General features: G+C 41.4%; 1 protein-coding gene across 9 annotated transcripts in view; it reads left to right on the plus strand.

Moving 5' to 3' along the window:
* Positions 1 to 9,819, plus strand: part of rapgef6 (Rap guanine nucleotide exchange factor (GEF) 6) — a 67,721-nt gene extending 57,902 nt beyond the window's left edge. For 6 of the 9 annotated variants that reach the window (XM_077546213.1, XM_077546216.1, XM_077546215.1 and 3 more), the window contains 11 exons: positions 28 to 411; positions 478 to 689; positions 1,030 to 1,153; positions 2,355 to 2,378; positions 3,286 to 3,506; positions 3,578 to 3,751; positions 3,831 to 4,088; positions 4,183 to 4,435; positions 5,114 to 5,619; positions 6,507 to 6,785; positions 7,623 to 9,819. In XM_077546213.1, the coding sequence (XP_077402339.1) occupies positions 28 to 411; positions 478 to 689; positions 1,030 to 1,153; positions 2,355 to 2,378; positions 3,286 to 3,506; positions 3,578 to 3,751; positions 3,831 to 4,088; positions 4,183 to 4,435; positions 5,114 to 5,619; positions 6,507 to 6,785; positions 7,623 to 7,645 (2,458 nt within the window). In that variant the 3' untranslated portion in view covers positions 7,646 to 9,819. Of the gene's footprint in view, positions 1 to 27; positions 412 to 477; positions 690 to 1,029; positions 1,154 to 2,354; positions 2,379 to 3,285; positions 3,507 to 3,577; positions 3,752 to 3,830; positions 4,089 to 4,182; positions 4,436 to 5,113; positions 5,620 to 6,385; positions 6,786 to 7,622 lie in introns of those variants that run through there. The other 3 variants (XM_077546219.1, XM_077546217.1, XM_077546220.1) reach the window with 3 other exon arrangements.
* The last annotated feature ends 10,203 nt before the right edge of the window (positions 9,820 to 20,022 follow it).

Raw genomic sequence — 20,022 nt, forward strand, 5'->3', positions numbered from 1 at the left:
ACTAACCCGAGTGCGTTTCATGCGCAGGTACTACCTAAAGAACAACATGGAGACGGAGACGTTGTGTTCGGACGAGGACGCGCAGGACCTGCTGCGCGAGAGTCACATCTCGCTGCTGCAGCTCAGCACCATGGAGGTGGCCGCCCAGCTTTCCATGCGGGACTTTGAGCTCTTCAGGAACATCGAGTCCACCGAGTACGTGGACGACCTGTTCAAGCTGGACTCGGCGGCGGGCAAAGGCCACCTGAAGCGCTTCGAGGAGGTCATCAACCAGGAGACCTTCTGGGTGGCCACCGAGATCCTCAAGGAGCCCAACGCCCTCAAGAGGATGAAGACCGTCAAGCACTTTGTCAAGATCGCCCTGCACTGCCAGGAGTGCAAGAACTTCAACTCCATGTTCGCCATCATCAGGTACGGGCGGGACAAAATGTCGATGTCAACAAGATGTACTGAATCTTCTATTTGTGTCCCATTTAGCGGTCTCAACTTGGCCCCGGTGGCTCGCCTTCGCAACTCGTGGGAGAAGCTGCCCAGCAAGTACGAGAAACTCTTCGGCGACCTGCAGGACGTGTTTGACCCGTCGCGCAACATGGCCAAGTACCGCAACGTCCTGAGCGGCCAGAGCATGCAGCCGCCCGTCATCCCGCTCTTCCCCGTTATCAAGAAGGACCTCACGTTCCTGCATGAAGGTGCGCTTGTTTTGTCATACAACAAATAAGTAACTGCGTGGGTTTTGAAGTGTCGACTTCCTCTTCCTCTTCCTCTGGTGTTATTTGGGGCTCAGTAGCAGCTTTACTTCTGCTAAAGCTTCCGCCATTAAGTGTATTAAATTTCACTCTGAGTCAACCCAAAACCAGCTCAGGCTCACTTCAGCTTATCAAGGAATTTGATATGATACTACACAAATCATAGTATCATCATGATACAGTCATATAAACTGTGATAATCAATGAATAAACTAAAAACAGCTACGATGCAGCAATAATCAATATCAATGCCAAAAGCGATATCGATACTACATCCCACCAGGCAACGACTCAATGGTGGACGGCCTGGTGAACTTCGAGAAGCTGCGGATGATCGCCAAGGAGATCCGGCACGTGGTCCGGATGACGTCGGCTAACATGGACCCCGCCCTGATGTTCAGGCAACGGTCAGCCATTTTTGTAGTCCTGTTATGTTAGGGGGTTGGGGTATTGTAATTGTCATCCTCCCACATTCATCCACTCCCTGTCACAATATCAGCATGTGGGGGTCTGCAGTAGAGGAGCGCCACTGCCCCCCGCAGACCCTCTTGGTGTACTACAAGTGTGGATGGCCGAGTGGACAAAAGCATTGGGATGCTTGGCTTGCGACTTTTCTTATTAGGTGTCCCGACACTTTTGTCCATGCAGGTGTGGGCATATTATTTACATTATCAGAAGTGCTATAATGATTGTTGCATTCATTTAGCCAGTTTTAGCCGTTCATTTACTGTAGCGCTCAGGTAAATTTAAATTATATTAAAATTATAATTATTTATATTCATTTATCAAATTCAATAATTGCTGTATTTGTACAAATAGTAGTTTTATATATATATATATATATATATATATATATATATATATATATATATATATATATATATACTATTTATTAAATAATTGTTTAATTATTGATACATAATAGAATTAACAATTACTTTTACTAAATTATAATTCAAATAAACTAATGTACATATTTTAAGTGTACATTATTTATTTAATTATTTACATTTATTATCTAATTGATTGATCAACCTTTAAAAATCCTTAAAAATGAGTTATTCATTATTAGAATAATAACAATTTTAAATATGTCATATACATTTTTAAAAATGACATTTATTTAATTAAGTAATTGGTTTGTTGATTCTAAATAATAGAATTAAAGCATCAAAGTTAATTATGATTTTATGTATAATGTGCATGTATTTATTTAGTTTATATTTGTGACTAATTTATGTAATTGAATAATTGGTCGATTAATTTATTGTAAATAAAAATGAATAAAATGAAAAATTATACATCTACTTTTTTAACTGAATAGTTTATTGATGAATTGATTCTACATAGTATTGTAATTTGTTCATACACATTTATAGAAGCTTAACCATTTTATTACATAATTGGTTAACTGTCCCTCTGTCAATTTTATAAAATCGAAAGTGGCCCTTGAGCACTAAACGTCTGCCCACTCCTGTTCTGCGGTCACATCCCACCACATTTTTGCATTTGTTTTTTCACCCCCATTTCATGACCCAAACCCTTCCGGAAAACAAACAAACACAACTTCTGTCCTCACGCTTCAATCTCCACGCCTCTCGCTTGCAGGAAGAAGAGGTGGAAGAGTTTAGGGTAAGTTTTTGTCCTCCCCCCCCCCCACCCCCAACCACACCACCCCCGCGCCATTTTGTCGCATCGGCTTCCCCCTCCCCAGACAAATAAAAAAAAAAAAGCATGCGAAGAAACTTGACTTGAGTGTTTGTTTGCCTGAGGCTTGTGCATCATTAACATGGTCCATTCACAGCATCCATCCCATCACCATTGAGCCATCCGTTGTGTGTGCGAGTCCTTTAGTAGCTTCAAATGCTAACAGGCTAATAAACGAATGGTCGGAAGGTACTACGTGGACTCTGCATCCCATAATATTCCCCGTATCCCCGTATCACCATCTCCCTAACCCTTCTGACGTATACAGCATGGCGCGGCTAGCTGCATGGACATGTTGTGCTATTATATTAATATTTATAACGACAACATTTTATTGGGTATATTCAAGCATTTGGTGCACTAGCATAATCAGCCATTATTTGTATATTCCTATCATTTTTATTTAGAAGTTATTTTTATTTCCTAAGTATTTTTTCCCGTATTCATTGTTTTACTGATATTTTTAAAATTATGAAATAATATTTAAAAACATCATAAATTTACTATTTAATTTTCCTTATAATTTCAATGATTTAATATTTAAAAAGGTACGGTTTTAAAGTTTTTGCAAGTTTTGTTAGTGTTTGTGTATGTATTTTTTCTACTTAAATATTTTTTCATATTTTTTTTACATTACATTTTATTTTTGTAGTACTGTATGTTTATAACAAAATGTTGCTAATTTGTTCCTTCATTTAAAAAAATATGTCAGATATAAAGATGAAATATGCAGATTTGATTTTATATATATATATATATTTTTCCAACTTGCTATAATAGTACTTAACATATTGCATTTGAAAGTAACAAAATATTGTAAAATTCTTTTCAGGTCCCTGAGTCAGGGCAGCACCAACTCCAACATGCTGGACGTGCAGGGCGGCGGTCACAAGAAGCGCGTGCGCCGCAGCTCGCTGCTCAACGCCAAGAAGCTGTACGAGGATGCGCAGATGGCGCGCAAAGTCAAGCAGTACCTTTCCAACCTGGCGGTGGAAACGGACGAGGACAAGCACCAGATCATGTCGCTGCAGTGCGAGCCCTCCTACACTACCAGTGAGTGCGCACACGGAAAAATTCCCATCATGCATCTGGTCATTACAGTTAAGCTAAAACTTTTTTGTTAGTTTCCAAGAATCTGAGCGACCGGCGGTCCACCAAGTCGGACATGTCGCCTGTGTCGCTGCGGTCGGCGCTGCCTTCGGGGAAGACCCAGAACCGGGTGTCGCAGGTGCTTCAGGTGCAGGTGCCGCTCAACCCGCTGCGCAAGAAGAGCACCGCCAAGGACGTAGGCCCGCCCAGTGAGTACCTGGATCGCTCGCTTAAGCATCCACAGTACGGTACCAAAAATTCACACCCAGGTGGTATCTTTCGTTCCAGACTTCAGCTCCCCTCAGGTGGTGAAGAAGCCCCCCGCCAGCTCGGCGGACGAGTGGACCTCCAAAAGGCCCTCGGATGACACCGTGTCCACCATCTCGTCCAGCCCCACTGTGTCGCCGCAGGGCTCGCCACGCAAAGGCCCTTCGGCCAAAGCCCAGACCTGCTCGGGCCAGATGAACCTCTCGGGCTCGTCGTCGTCGCTGACCAGCGACGCCAGCACTAAAGCGAGCACCATCAGCCTGCGCAGCTACGGCATAGGTAGGCCAGCCTCACCCAACCGAACCATCATCTAGGATTCAAACGAAACTTCTTTTTATTTATTTATTTATTTATTTTTTTCCTCACTGTGCAGGTTACGCGCTGCTTCCCCCGGGCAAAATGGACAACCTGTCCGACTCCAGTCATAGCGAGATCTCATCTCGCTCCAGCATCTGCTCCATGGACTCTGTGCCCGCTCCAGGTCTGGAGGAGCGCTGTAACAGCGTCGGCGCCAGGACGTCTGTCGCGTCCGCCACTGCCGCCCCCACCGTGCCGGCTGGCGTGCCGACGCCCGAGAGCGCAGCGGCCACGCACTTAAATGTGGACTACAGCCAGCCCAGCACCAGGTAAGTCCACTTGAGCGAGTCAATATTTGATATTTACTCCGCAAGCCCGAAGCATTAGGGCTGGGTATCGACTCTAATGTCCTCGATCGATTTGATGAAGAGTGATTTTGATCTTTCCCCATTCGATTCAATTCGCTTCACTTCAATTTGATTAATTATGGAACATCAATTCTTCTTAAAGGATAAAATGTTTTTTTTTTTACTCCACGAATATCAAATTCCAAAGTAAATTTTCAGTGTTACACAAACTGAAAATATTTTCATAATGCTAATTCAATAATTGTAAATATAAATAAAAAATATTCTGAATTCTCTAAATGTGCAAAAAGTCAGGTCAGTCATAAATGTAAGAAAATACTTGTGATTGAAATTCATGTGAACAGTAAATTTCAAGAAAACTAAGGGGGGAAAAATGGCCTTTAAAATTCTATTTTCTTAAGAATTTATGGGAAAAAGAGATATTAAAATAATTGATTCATGGTTTTATGAATGGATATCGGGCTTGAAAAGGAAAATTGATTCGATATGGATTTTTCGATTTTTAAAAAAAATCCATCCCTATGAATCAATCATGCTATGACGTTCCCTGCTATGGATTGTCAACTGATCCCTTGGTTGTATCTGTCCTAGTGCATCGTTTTGCATAGGGATTGACTATCTTGACTTTTTGGGTTGCAGCTCTCCTTCTGCGGCGGCGGCGTTGTTGTCTCGGGGCTACGCCACGCGAGGCTCCACCTTCTCGTCGTCCGTCTCCACAGAGGAGCTGACGCCCGACCTGGCCTCCTTGGACTCGGTGGCTGACAGCGGGCGCGGCAGCTGGACGTCATGCTCCTCCAACTCCCACGACTCCTTCCAGAGCTTGCCCGCTTCTTCCTGCCGCCCGTGGGACCATGGCGTCCACGGGCACCCGCTGGCGCTGGCTCACCGACTGGCCGGCACCACCATCGCCGAGGCAGACGCCGCCCGCGACTCGGAGCTGGCCAAGCAGTCGCGGCAGAGCTGGGCGTCGTCCGGCTCCTTGTCGGATACGTATGAGGGGAATTACGGCACCGTAAAGCGGAGAAACACGGCTGAGCAGCAGCAGGCGCCGCCTGGCACCGCCTCGCCGACCAATGACGAGGGAGCGCAGAACACAGACCCCGCCTACAAAACTGTGACGTCCAGCACGGAGAAGGGGCTCATAGGTGAGGGCTCAGATGGATGATGGTGCTAAAGATGCTAACTCAACATTAGTATTTTTAGTGAGGTTTGCGAAGTAGATGTAAAATGTGTTTCGCTAGCAATAAAGATGCTAACTACGTTAGTTTGTAGTTTTAGCATAGTTAGGGAATTAGCAATAATTGTAAAAATTAATCATTTATATTTGGTGCTAAAGATGCAAACTAAACTTTGGTTAATAGCTTTAACAAAGTTAGCTATTTAGCGCTAGTTCTCAAAAATTTGTGTTTGTATGCACTTCACTTGTAAATTGTGTTTATAGAGGCTGACTGAATCTTAGGGGAAGCAGCAAGTTATTGAATTAACACTGGTTGTAAGGGCGTGTTTGTGTTAGCCTCAGTTGTATTTAGGGCTGACGATGCTAACGGAACGTTAGCTCATAGTTTTAGCAAGAGTTGTGAGGTTAGCTCGTACAAATCAATGTTTGTTTGAGCCTCATTGTTAGCGCTAAAATGCTAATCGAACAAAATAAGTTTTAGCTTGGTAAGCTAGTTTTAGTGTATGTAAGCGTCACCGTTAGTTATAAAAATGCAAACTGAATATTAGAGGATTTTTAGCGTAGTTAGCTAGTTTTAAAAATGAGTCTCACTGGTAGTTGGCGCTAAAGATGCTAACTAAATTGTAGCTCCTAGTTGTAACGCGGTAGCGCTCGTTGCAGTAATGTTTACATGTGAGCTGCCATCCTTCATCTCACTGCTTCTCGTCATGTTTTGCTTCATGGTGTTTTCCCAGTCGTCTCCACCATTTAATTTCTCCATGGTTTTCTTGTGTTGCCCCCCTTCACTCCCTCCCTGTTGCTTTTTTTTTTTTTGTTTGTTTGTTTGTTCTTTCTTCCTCCATCGCCTCCATCCAGTGTACTGCATCACCTCCCCCGCCAAGGACGAGCGTTACCGAGCTCCTCCTCCCACCCCTCCAGGATACCAGGGTCTGGCTCTGGGTGACGTCAAAGATGGAAGCGGTGGCGCCGTCGTGGTGGCGGCGGCACCGTCTACGAGGCCTCCCCACCTCAAACCGCCCGATTATAGCGTGGCCATGCAAAGGAGCAAACTGCTGCAGAGCCCGGGAGCCGCTGGGAGCCTGGCCCAGGCCCGCAGGCGTCTGGGAACTCGCGACATGGCTGACAGTGAGGACGGTACGTCATTGGTTGTTTTTCGCGGCGCTGATGCGGGATGATGCGTTATTCCCAAACTGCCAAAAGCCATCAAATTTATTAAGGTTCTTGATCTGATAGTGAAAAATGCGATGCAATGAACCTATCAATGTTGGCTAATTTAATATAGCCTAGCATCGCTCTTTGGAGCTTAAAGTATGCCTGGCTCTGCTATTTTGAACTAATGATAGGAAAAAATTTATTTAAAAAGCATACATGAGCTACACGTGGCCAAAACTCACACCGAGTTACTCGAGATGTAGTATCCAGAAAACAGGCAGCCAATTCTATAGTCTTAATCCGCTGACGCCCACGTCACTCACCAGGACAGGCCCCGCCTTTTAAAGCCATACACTCTCAAAATCAAAGCAACTACAGTAGGATAAGACCTCAAGAACACAAAAATAATACTTGCAGCTTACGTAGATATTGTAGTTAATGCAAAATCTGTAAAAAATAAAAAAATTGGGGTAAATGACACTTTGGGTCCTTTCAAAATCAATATGGTGTGTTGTCTGGCTGATGTTTACAAATGTCACTTTGTCTTGTACCCTTTCCAAAGCAATACGCGAAGAGGTGATGTATGCTTTTCAGAAATCAATAGTGACACTGAAAAATGATACTTAGTGTTTGTACCCTTTAAAAAAAAAATCAAACGCCAATAAAGACTTGAAGAGGATCATGACAAGTGGAAAGTGCGAACAGCCTTCATAATGTCAGGCGACTCGCCCCTTTTGAACCTGTAGAACTTTTTTCTAATGTCAAAAGGAAAATGAAAAAACATACCTCAAATGTGACTTCCTCTTTGCTGTCTTGCAGACGAACAAGTTTCCGCCGTGTAGACGCGTGGACGACGGGACTGTGGACGATGGATGGCTCAGCACAATTCTGACCACCTCCTGGAACTCGTGCCTGCTTCACTTGAAATACCAAACTTTTTAAAGACTTCTGACCTTGGGGTTTGACCCTTTTAACTTTTTTTTTTTTTTTTTTTTTTTTTAATCATTTTAATTTTGCACCTCGGAACTAGCAGAAAATTTTTCCTTTGGGGCAAGATGGCCGACAGAAGTCTCCCAGGATTACGTGTGGGACTTTCTATCACCCGTTTATGTCTCTTTATGTTGCCAACACTCCCCGAAACTTGTGCCTGCTTCACTTGAAAACAAGAAACTTTTTTAAGTCTTCAGACCAGGATAAGAAAGAAAAACGTTTTAGCATTTTAAGCTTTTAACTCTTTGATCAGTTTTATTTTGCACCACGTTTTCCTCGAGACGAGATGGCCGACAGAATGAGTTAAAGCGACTTGTGGAGCACTTACGGTTCTTGGATGAAACAAAATGGCCGCCTCCTGAAACTAGCTACTCCTACTACGGCGCGCTACCTCCTGGACCTTTTAGGGGCAAAAAAAAACCCCAACACATTACTTTGTTTATTTTTAAAAGCGCAGACAAGCAAAGGGGGGGAAAAGGGAGTGTTTTGTTTACAGTGTTGATTGGGTTGAGCGCTAGCTCCGCCCCCTTTTATTTAATGGCAGCCAAACAGGAAGTGCGTCTCCACTGCCGTGTTCAATATACAGAAAAAGGATTGGTCTTCCTGCCGCCTGACGTCCGCTCCTTTAGCATCGTTCGGAAGACTTGAAATGCTAACATGTTTGCATATGTATAAATACATGAATGGAAGCGTATATATATATATATATTTTTTTTTTTTTTCGTTGGTTTTGACGTAAATTAATAATGGTGTATAGATGAGACAGACTGTGGACTATTTTGGAATATTTTGTTACAAAACACACATTTTTATTTTCTTTGCTGGCTCCTCGCTTGTGCTTCTTGTAGCCGTGTAGACGCTGCTGTGTGTGTGTGTGTGGTTGTGATTGTGTGTGTGTGTTGGGGGTTATTTTTATTGCTTTATTTATCTTACAACCCACAACAAAGAGGTCTCAACGGCCTTATCTGGTTTCCTGGGTCTCAGGCCTCATTGGGTTTCTTTGCCGCCCGTGTGGATCTCCCAAGGGTCCCTTCTTGGGTCTCCTGCCCACTGTTTTAGCACTCTTAGGCCCCTTTTGTTGTCTGACCTCCTGTGGCCCCCCCGTGAGTGTCCCCACGATCCCAGGCACCTTCTTTGTCATATAAACACCCCTAATAGGTCACCACCTGGAACTCTCACGGGTCCTCTTGGTGCATTTTTAGCTCTGACCCTTGTGGGTCCTTTGTGGTCACTTTACCCTCTTTTTATGTCACAGATACGCCTCGTGGTTCTCCACTTGGTACCCAGGTGGGTCTCTAGACCTCTGGCATGCTTTCTTGGCCCCTAGTAGGCCTTCCGGGTCTCCTGGACCCGCTCATGTGTGTTATTTAGCCTGGTAAGGTCTGCTTAGGGCTGTCCCGACACTCCAATAAACCCCATCACAACACTCCCCAGTAGCCCACTTGGACCTCTTGGCACTACCCCCCCCACCCCCTTCTTTTTAGGTCAACCGGATCTAGGTTTGACACTTTCTTCTTTTTTTTCGCACAGCTCCACTCCTAACGTTCTAATTCTAAACCATGTGTCAGTATTAACCCTCCTCAGGTGTGAGTTTTTGTACAAAGTGGATTCACAAATTTTAAACCTCCATGTGGTATTCCTGGCCCTCCATTTTATCCCCCCCACAAGAATGCAATAAGCGAAGTGAATGAGAAGCGATGACGAGGATGCACAAATAAGCTGTAAAAGTGAGTCTTGGCTGCACAAATAACGTTCCGTTTGTGTGTGTGTGTGTGTGTGCGTGCGTGCAAGTGGCACTCGTCTCGTCGCTGTTTTTTATGTCTTTTACAAAGACGACTCCATTTTAGCCTCGTACGCTTTGTATATGTATATTTTTTACCGGTGGATTGTACATAGTTGTTCTATTTTTGTTTAAGAGGATGTGTATGTACAAAGGATTTAAAACAAAGAAGAACAAAGGACATTTTATTTCCTTTTAAGTCTACTGATAAGAATTTGGACAATGAATAAAATCCTAAAATGTAAACTGGGGCTTGATTATTGGGTTTGTGACTTTAAATTTAAGGTACACTTACTTTTCATTTCCTTCTCACATTCACTCCCTGGCCTTCTTCAACAAGTAGGTGAGGGGTGGGCAAACTTAGTCCCGAGGGCCGGAGTCCTGCAGATTTTCAGTTTCCCTTCTCCAACACAGCTGATATATGATCATCAGCACGCTCTGCATAAGCCTGATAACAATCCTGTTGATTGGAATCAGCTGTGTTAAGTTGGAAGAGGGAAACCTCACAAACTGAGGTAAGTTATTAGACAGTTTTTAAATCCCATTTTGATTTTTTGGGGGGCATGTGTCAGTAATAATTTGTGTGTAACGTGTGTATGTGGGTGGGGAGAACGCCATTGATAGTACAGCTACACTCATTCCGCCATGGATGTAAGTTGGTCGCCATCTTGTGGTCATATCTATCATTTAATGGTATCGCATCCGCATGGTACAGTACTGATATTGGACTATTTGGCCACATTTACTACTACTTTAGTGCCTAATCGACAACAGCGATATAAAGTCGACGGTTCCGGATGACGTGACTTTAGAGCGCCGCGAACACGAAATGTGTTTCTACCTAACTCGGGGGTATGAACTTTATGAAAAGACTTTTTAGTAGTAACATGCCGCAGAGTTATCGATAACTTAAGCATTTTCCTTATTTGTTTGTTTTCTGGACGTAAAATAAATGATAGAAACATCTACAAAGCAACAGTAGTGATTCAAATGAGAGAGTTCTGTGCCGCCCGTGGCGTCAAATTTTCTTTTTTTCTTTCACTATTCGTCACAATAATGCCACAACATAAAGTCGCTCATTTTACATTTACTACACTACACATCTTAAGAGTACTAGAGAGTCATTTTGTTGGTCTCTTTTTTTTTTTTTAATTAAATTTAATTTTTTTGCATTTTTTGTGTAAAATTAAGTATCCGAAAAGCTACACATTTTAGTAGATACAACTTGACCGGAAGGTCGTGTTTTAAAGCTCTGCTAATGCTAAGGAAATCAGCATAAAACAAAGAAACGCAGAAATAAGAAGGAAAAATAAACATTTTTAATATTTACACAAGAAACGTCAACATAATTTTGAAAGTTTTAAATGTCATATTTTCTCTCTTTAACCTTGACAGAGTGGAGAAGATGGACACAAATGTCTTGTTTGTCCTCTTCAGACGTCTTAACTCGGTCTCCTGAATGCTGAACATTAGACAAGACCACCCTGGCTTCAAGGACGTGTTGTCTTGAGGTAAACACTGCTGACACCACCAGTAGGCCTACTAAGTACTTACAATATTAAAAACAAAATCAGATAGGTAACACTTAAACGGATTCTCACACAATCCGTCTTTCGTTATCTTGCTTTTCTTTTTATAATTGATTCTGCCGGCAAATCCGTAAGATACCTTTCTTTTGCCGAGAACAACAATATTGTGCAGTTTTATCATGTACTTCCCCCAGAGACCATCAGGGGGCAGTGCTGCTTTTCCAAAAACACTCTTCAGATTTGTGGCAGAAGGTCATTTTGTTTGTCCTGTTCCTATTATTGACATAATGGACTTTGGGAGAATGTTTATTTATGGCGTGATTAAAGGACAATTCTATCCCCAAAACAGTTTTCAAACCCATAGGAACCAACGTAAATAATCTGTTGTTGCAACACCTTGATAAATCACACTAGGTAGTCACATTAATTTAGGGCATTCATAATGTTAATCGTGTTGGTGTAAAACGAAAAATATAACAAAAAAAATAATAACTTCCAACTGAACTTGGTATCAAGCGAAATAAATTAATTTTGTTGTTTTCTATAAGTGAATGGGAATCATTGATTAAAATCAGAAATCAGATTTGACTGAAAAAGTAATTTATAGACCATATCGCCCATGTTTATGCGTGATAGATTGCTATATGTCACCTCGTGTTAGCGGCGAGGCACCAACACCTGCCCGTGTGCGTGCGTGTGCTAGCACTTAGTATGCCGCAGCAGAGTGTAGATTGCTGTCATGATGGGATGCTTTCATCCTGTCTTTCCTCCCTTCTTTCCATATTTTCATCGCATACATTCGCATGACACGCAAGACGCTTCAGCGGGTCTGCGTGGGCGCCTCTTTTGAGTGTTTGCGGCTGGCCGTGTCGATAGCGAGGTGTCACCTTGGCTTGGCCTGCTGGCAAAACCTAAAATGCAGCTGAAATGGTTTCATGCTTGAAAATATCAACAGATTAATCTGTAAATCTTTCAACGACAGACCTCCCTGCTAAAATCGGGCATTTGTTCAGATCAATATGCGCTTGAACTTTTCTGGTTCCGGGTGCGGGATGATGATGATGTCATCATAGGATATGTGATGTATAAATTGAGCACATTTTGCATTTGATTTGACTTTGGTTGAATTTTCCGATAAGAAATAATGCAGTGGAAGCCACAGTTGATTGTTGACATTTTAAGCAGCGAGTACAGCGTCAAGATTCCGTCGGGCCTCATCATCCGCCAATCAAATCCGATCCTGTCAGGACATTTTCACGCCGGAATCAAAGCTGCGAGCAGAGTCCGGTTATCAAATGTCACCTTTCTCACATCTCCCCAGCCGGTTCCTCCCAAAGGATCCTGGGTAATTTAGCAGATAATGAGCACTCTGCCCATGTCGCAGATGACTTCTGCTATCTTGGAAACGCAAGACACACTATTTAGCATAATTTGAGTTGCCAAATAGTTGCTCTATCTTGCACCTGCCGCGACGTTTTCACGGGCCGACAAGCAGACAAAGATCCACCTAGGCAAGCAACCCCCCCCCCCCCCCCCCCACGGGATGATGACTTCGCACCCCGGTCCGCTGACTACGCATTTTAACTCATTCACTGCCATTGACAGCAATAGACGTTAAAAATTAATTTGAACTATTTCTATTAGTTTAGCATTTTTTTCCATTTTTGTTAACAAGAGTATGAAAGCCTAGATTTTTTTTTTTTTACATTTAGAACAGATATAAAATTTGTGATTAATCGTGAGTTAACTAGTGAAGTCATGCGATTAATTACGATTACAAATTTTAATCGCCTGATGCCCCTACTTTTTAATCTTTTCTTTTTCTTTTTTTCTCTTTAAATTTTTAATAATCTTTTTTTTTCTTTTAATTTTTAATAATCTTTTTTTTTTTAAGAAAAGATTATTAAAAATTAGGGGCGTCAGGCGATTACAATTTTTAACCGTAATAAATCGCATGACTTCACTAGTTAACTCATGATTAATCACAAATGTTGTAAAAAAAAAACCTAGGTTTTTATACTCTTTAAAAAAAAGTTAAACTAATAGAAATAGTTAAAATTATATTTTTACGTCTATAGCCATCAGTGGCAGTGAATGAGTTAATGGGCCGACTGGTTCTTTTAAAGCAGCACCTGTTTTAATTGTACGACTTGCAATAACAACGATTTAAACGGCGAAGCAAGTTGTAGTGTCGACAGAGGACCCGTGACTTCCGTTTTTGGACCTCATGGATGCTTTTTCTCATACCACCAGTTTGCCCAAATCCATCAATGGCCCCGCCCCCATCCTCATACCTGTAGATTTGGTTGGTCCAGGTCTTGGATTATTTCAGTCTTCTAAGTGGGAATCCGAACCAGTTTTTCTTCCAGTCCCCTGAAACTTCTTTGATCATTTTCTATAATCTTATCCTGTTTAGGGTCAGTGTTGTCCTGCCTCAGCTACGACCTCCAAAAAGTGGGAGGTTCTTGTCGATTTATACCCCATCCCATTCCAAGACCTCGGTCCCACTAGATTTGTTTATGCGCCCCTCTTAACTAATCACTACGTGAGTGTACTCTTTGGACTGATGGTTCTGCATTAGTCATAGACTCAAGTCTCCGAGAACCACTCTCGAGTGCCCTTGTCGCCGAAGTCCAAAAAAAACATTCTTGGGTTACTTCAGTTTCTTAAGTGGGTAGAGGATCCAGCATTGTCCATCAAATTTCTAGAAACTTGTCCTCTTCTGGGATTTAATCTGCGTTGATGTTTTTGTTTTTGCAAGTTAACTCATTCAAACCCCAAAACGTGTAAATACGTTTTTTAATACTTTGTTATTCACTCCCAAAAACGTATACAGTATACGTTTTTTTGGTTCCATGTTGCAACTAGCTCTTTTTGCCAGTGTTTTCAACAAGAATGTGAATATTGATGAAACTTAGCTATATTCTAATGCCAATTGCTGCAAAACGGAAACAGGTACAAGTTTACTTTTTTTTCTGGTGAAAGAAGAGATTAATCTTTCTTTTGGTAGGTTCCATGTCTTTATAGCAACAGAACACAATGTTCGGTGGGCCTTGCAAAATCAGTCAAAATCCAGTAAACAGCCGGGAGCGAAGGGGGTTGCTTCAATGAAAATGGCTGCGAGTGAATGAGCAAGTTAACTATCGCAGCTCTTCGAGGACCACTCTTGTGCGTTTGTGTCCCCAAACTCTGAAACCCTGAGCTCCTATCCCAGCTGATTTTTTTTTTTGGGGGGGGGCAGGCAGGCTACACCCAGGACTGGTCGCTATTAAATTGTTGGCCATTGATCCATTTTGACAACCATTCTACCTCAGGTGAAATTTTTGTTCCAGAGTTCTTAGGTTTTAGCTGCCAGGCATCTGAATCATTTTTCTTACAGAAATATCACTACAATAAAATCATAATTCACTCAATTTAATAACAAGTCAAAAGAGGTCAGGCAAAGGCTTTTTTTTTTGTTTTTGTTATATCCGTGCAGTTTCTTTCTTTCCTTGTGTGTTTACGGCCGCACGGTCGCATGTGACATTTCCAAGCAATCAATAGCTGGTTATTGTGAGTGATAGATATTTGCCAGAAGTCCATAATTTGGAATGGCTTTGAAAATGTAACCGCGCCGACTGGCCAAGTAACCAGTCATCCGCACCGACGAAATCTCTCGGCGTGAGCCGCTGATTACAGACGCGGCGGTGGAGTTTGAAAAAGCAGCCTTTTAAAAAAAAATTGAGCGACGGCGCAAATGCTCGAGGGCCGCGGGAAAGAAGGAAATTAATCCACGACCTTGAGGTAGAAATGTCGCTAACCTGACAGTCTCGTTACAAATGAACGGCGGAGTTACTTACTCGTTATTGAGGAGGGGAGGCCTTTATTAGACGCTTGATTGGATAGAAGTGGGGCGAGACTCGCCGTTCCCAGATCTGATCCGCATTTCAGCCTCAGCCTCATTAAGCCTTGCAGACAGTCGTTTGCATCGAGAAGACATTTCTAAAATCTCTTTGGGTGCATTGGAAATCTGAAGTCACTTACTTTTGTTGTAATTAAAACGAATGTAGAGCTGGTGGCAACCTCCCCCAAGGCCGCCAAGCTGTTTTCATACCGCCACCTTAAACTAAGTCAGTCACGACTTAGAACGAGCAGCTTGACTACTTTATGGTGTATTACATGTTTGCTTTATGTAAACGTGGTGTATACGCCACAATCATGTTAACCCCCCCCCTTTTCACACTGCTTGTTGTAAAGCATTTTCTTAGTTTTTACCTGTGTGGCTGTGTTTAATGACTGAATGAAATAAATAATAAATATAATTATAAAATGAAATAAAGGTCAATGACCCCCCCCCCAAAAAAAAAACTAAGAGCAACAGGATTAAGCCTGCATATTGTGTGTGTCTTGGCATTTCTTTTGTTATTAATAATCTGCCGCATTGTGATGCGCGGGGAGAAAAATATCAATTTTCCTGACAAATAAAATGATCGCGGATGCTGCCAGTCAGCCGTGCCGCAGATGCTGATGATTTATCGTGTTTTCGTGTAAGAGGATTGAACGTCAGGTCAGCTTGGCCATTAAAACAACATAAATCTATCTTGCTATCTTGTCGGTCTGTTTTTCTGTTTGTCTGATTGGCTTGCTAGCTAGCGAACCCGGTTGTGGGGTTTAGCTTAGGACATGTTGCTAATATTTGCCGACTGTGGGCCTGTGAAAGCCGTTTGAGACTCTTTTGTGGTGGACTTATAAACTTGACTTCAACACATTGTGACATACCGTACCTCTAATGTAGCTACAAAATAATGTTTTGTTTTTTTTTTGCATTTTTTTCCCCCAAATAAAAGTCAATACAGTCCAAAGATCTATTGACTTTGGGTGATCAATATTTTATTTTTAATCTCTTAAAAAAAAAATAAAATACAAAACATCATACAGTAAGAGTGATGTCTTTACTTTGTCTTTGTTCAAATCTGATTGCAGCCAATGAGAGCTTTGCACAAGTCACAGTTATATGGGAAATATTCCTCCATCTGTTTCTATTGTATTGCCTTGAGTCATTAGCGCACTTAATGTCTGCTGCGTTTAGTCCAACCCAAACAAAAGTTGCTGGTGAAATGTGCTGAGTCCTGCCTGAAATGTTAGGCACTTAGCAGAAAACAATGTTTGATGCTCGCCGAGGTAAACATGGCTGACAAATAAAAGTCATTAGTGCGAGGCGGCGGGCGCTAAGGAGGACAATGCCTTTTACTTTTATGCCGTTTTTTTTCTTTTTCTTTCCATTATCTCTATTAACATTGAGCGGCCGACGCCGACGGGCTGTTTTGCCCCACTCCAGTAAAAGCTCTACGATTAAGTAAGTCATCAAATATGTTGTTGTTATAAACTGGATGATGCACTTTTGGGGGAAGTATATAAAAACGACATCAAGTGTATTAATGGTGGAAAATAAGTTGTGTAGATAAATAAAAAACACAACTCCGCAAAACTCTCACCTCAGTGTGACACTTCCCCTTTGCCGCGCTAATTGCACATAGCGGCAAATTAGCAGACATGACTGCGCGAAAAAGAAATAAATTATTATTATTTTTTAGCAGGATTAGATTGACACCCACCCACTCGAGCTAGTTAATGCAGATATAGCTGATAACAGCTAACAGTGAAGAATGTACCGGGAGTCGGGACTGCATTTCATGATTGATTCGACAGCTAAGCTACATTTAGAAGCTACATTAGCAAATGTAGCTTCTATCTGTATACAGTACTGTGACATTCACTTTTTATTGCTCAGCCTGGTCTAATCACTTATGTAAAGCTGTACACATTGTGTTGAAATTTGTGTGCTGTGAATTTGTCACTCTAGTGAAGCTAAAAGCTAGCTTAAAGCTAGCCCTAATCCAAATTTTTAACCCCTAACATTAACCTACCCTAATAACCTACCCTAACAGCCTACCCTAACCCATTAACACTAAGCCCCCAACCTTAGCACATTGTGTTAGCCTTACTGGACAGTTGTGGCAATTGCCCTTTCGACAGTTTAATCAGTCTAATTTGATTCCTCCCTCACGCTTTCCTAAAAAAAAAAAAAAAAAAAAAAAAAAAAAAAAAAGCAAGCAAAGTGTTAGAAAGTGAGCATTGAAGAGCGTCAGGAGATAAGCCGAGCGACTTTTTGTGACGAAGACAGAAGAAGAATCAAAAAGTCGCATCTTGCGTGCGACGGTGCGAACTGAGGTTTGTTATCGCGTTGGCACAGTGTGTGCGGAAATGTATTGCTTTTGTGATGCCAATGCCAGCGGGAAGCAGAGTTGCGCAAAAGATATAGAATAAAGACAGTTTCCCATGCATGAAATTGGAACTGATTTTGCGATATCAACGTGAGACGATTCAGGGATTATATATATATATATATATATATATATATATATATATATATATATATATATATATATATATATATATATATATATATATATATATATATATATATATATTAGAATTAAATATAAAAAAAAAAATGGCAACATTACTTATTTTTAGTCATTTGAATTTAAAGTCAAAACATTATAATTATATATAATTTTATATAAATTTTTATATTTACGTATATCTGACAGATCCGAATTAGAAACATTTTATCATAGAAATACAGTACTACAAAAATAAAATAAGAAAACTATTAACAAAAAATATCGATTTTAATAATCGAACCTCAGTCTTATAACCTCACTCTTTTAAGTTTCAGTCTTCTAACATTACTCTCATTTTCGCACTCTTATGACCTTTATCATCTGACCTCACTCTTATGCTCTCACTTTGATGACCTCACTCCTCTGACCTCACTCCTGTGACCTCACATGACTTCACCCCAAAAGCACCTCAATGTGACGGCCACACAACACTTTACTCCTGTGACCTCACGCTTTTGACCTCACACCTTTAACCTCACTCAGGTTCCTTGAAAGTTATTTTTTAGGGGGGGGGGGGGGGAGGAATTGGTCAACTTTATCCAAAAGCGCTAACTCCACACTAATGAAAGTCTCTTCTTATCGCCCCCTCATGAATTTTAATACAGACGCGCAGATTACATTTGTGTAGATACCGCACAGCCTTGGGGGAGGGAGTGACAGAGGGGAGGTTACCGGCCGAGATTTGCCATTGTGAGCATGCGGAGGAGCGCTTATTGTTTCCTATGAATACATCAGCGTGGCACCCAGCCAAGGATAAAGCCAAAAGAAAATTGTTGGGCTAACGGGGCTAAGTGAAAATGACATACAGTATCTCCGCATACATCTTTTCCTTCTAGAACTTTCCAACTTGTTGCCTTTTGGGGAAAGATAAATAGTTTGCTCACCTTGATAGCGGGGTCACTTTGTGTTTTATTCTCCTCCATCTGATCAAAATTGAAATATGGGAATTATCCTATAGATGATCTATCAGCTTTATCTTTTTATGTGGAATGGAAAACTAAATAAAATATACAATTCTGACTGGGATAAAACAACATTTGCATGCAGGCTTTCTTTTTTTTTTGTTCATTCGGTAATTTTACCGATTTGACATGTCATCATCATTGCTCTCTCTCTCTTTTTTTTTTTTTTTTTAGGTAAATGGCTAACATGCATGGGGAATAAAACAAAATAAAAAGCTTAAATATCAGTATTTCCTCTGTAAAATCTCATTTGAACTAAAGAATAAACCCAAAATGATGTCTTCTTCTTTTAGATAAATAGATCAGTAGCTAGATGCTTTTGATATAAAAAAAAAAAGAAAATCAGCGCACAGGTTTTTGTGATTAAAAGACTGAGATGAATCATTTCAGAACTTTTCCCACCATTTGCGTGACCTATAACATGGAAAACTCAATTGGTTTTCTCTTCTGACTGAGTTGTGGCTATGTTCAGAATCAAGAAATGATGAACAATTTGAAAAAGCACAAAAACTTCAGGCTGAAATGCAAGGACATTTTTTCAACATCTGAAATTCATTTTGGGTCCATCAGAAGCACTTTAAATGGTGGCAGATATGAGTTGACTTCTATTTAACATGATTTAATTGTGATTGGTCAATTCTGAATACAGCAACATCCCAGTTGAGGGTGTGTACACTTGTGCAAGTACATTTTTTTCCAGTTATTTCCCCTCTCAAAGTTTTTTTTTTGGGGGGTTAAATTGAATATGAGTTGTACAGGTTTTACATTACATTAATTGTAGGAAAAGTTTCCCAATGATTTATCTTGGTGCCAAGTTTTATATCACAAAAAAGTATAGTAAAAAAAAAAAATACATTTGTCATTTTCAAAAGAGGTTATGCATTTGTTTGTATGAAATTATATATATATATTTTTTTTTTGACAAAGACATCCTTCACAATCAAACGTCTTCCTGTGTTGCTTGCTTGCCTCTTTCCTAAAATTCCCAAAAGGATCACCCGCTCCCAATTCCCTCCTCATTTAGCGTCCGTGGCGACCGGGTCAGCGCGTCCTTGAGGAAGAGTCAAATCTGGCGCTGGCGTTCCGCGTATTTGCCAAGCAACCAGCTCAGGGCGGGGGCATCTTTCCCATACACACACACATGTGCAAACACGGAGACACAAACACCTTCTGGCCCGCTCATCTGCGTCCAAATAAAACAGAAAAACAGTTTGATGACTTTGTTTTGACTCCTTCAATTTTGCAATTACAAGCGGGGAAAAAAAAGTTACGACCGCTTGCTGACCCCATCTCATGTTTTTGGTTATTTCCAGCGCAATAGTTGCCATATGCCACCATGGAGGTGTGATGATGCCGTGCCCGATAGATTACTTTCACCTCGTCAGCCCGCACTCTCTTGCCAGAGGCCGACGGGATTTGCTCTCCACGGGTTTGCGCTGCAGTGTGTGTTTGTGTGGGAAGGGCAAGGACGCAAAAAGTTTGAGCTTGGCAGACGTCGGTAAATGGAACGAT

This window comes from Vanacampus margaritifer, chromosome 16 (genome assembly GCF_051991255.1).
Source record: "Vanacampus margaritifer isolate UIUO_Vmar chromosome 16, RoL_Vmar_1.0, whole genome shotgun sequence".
NCBI classification, from domain to species: domain Eukaryota; kingdom Metazoa; phylum Chordata; class Actinopteri; order Syngnathiformes; family Syngnathidae; genus Vanacampus; species Vanacampus margaritifer.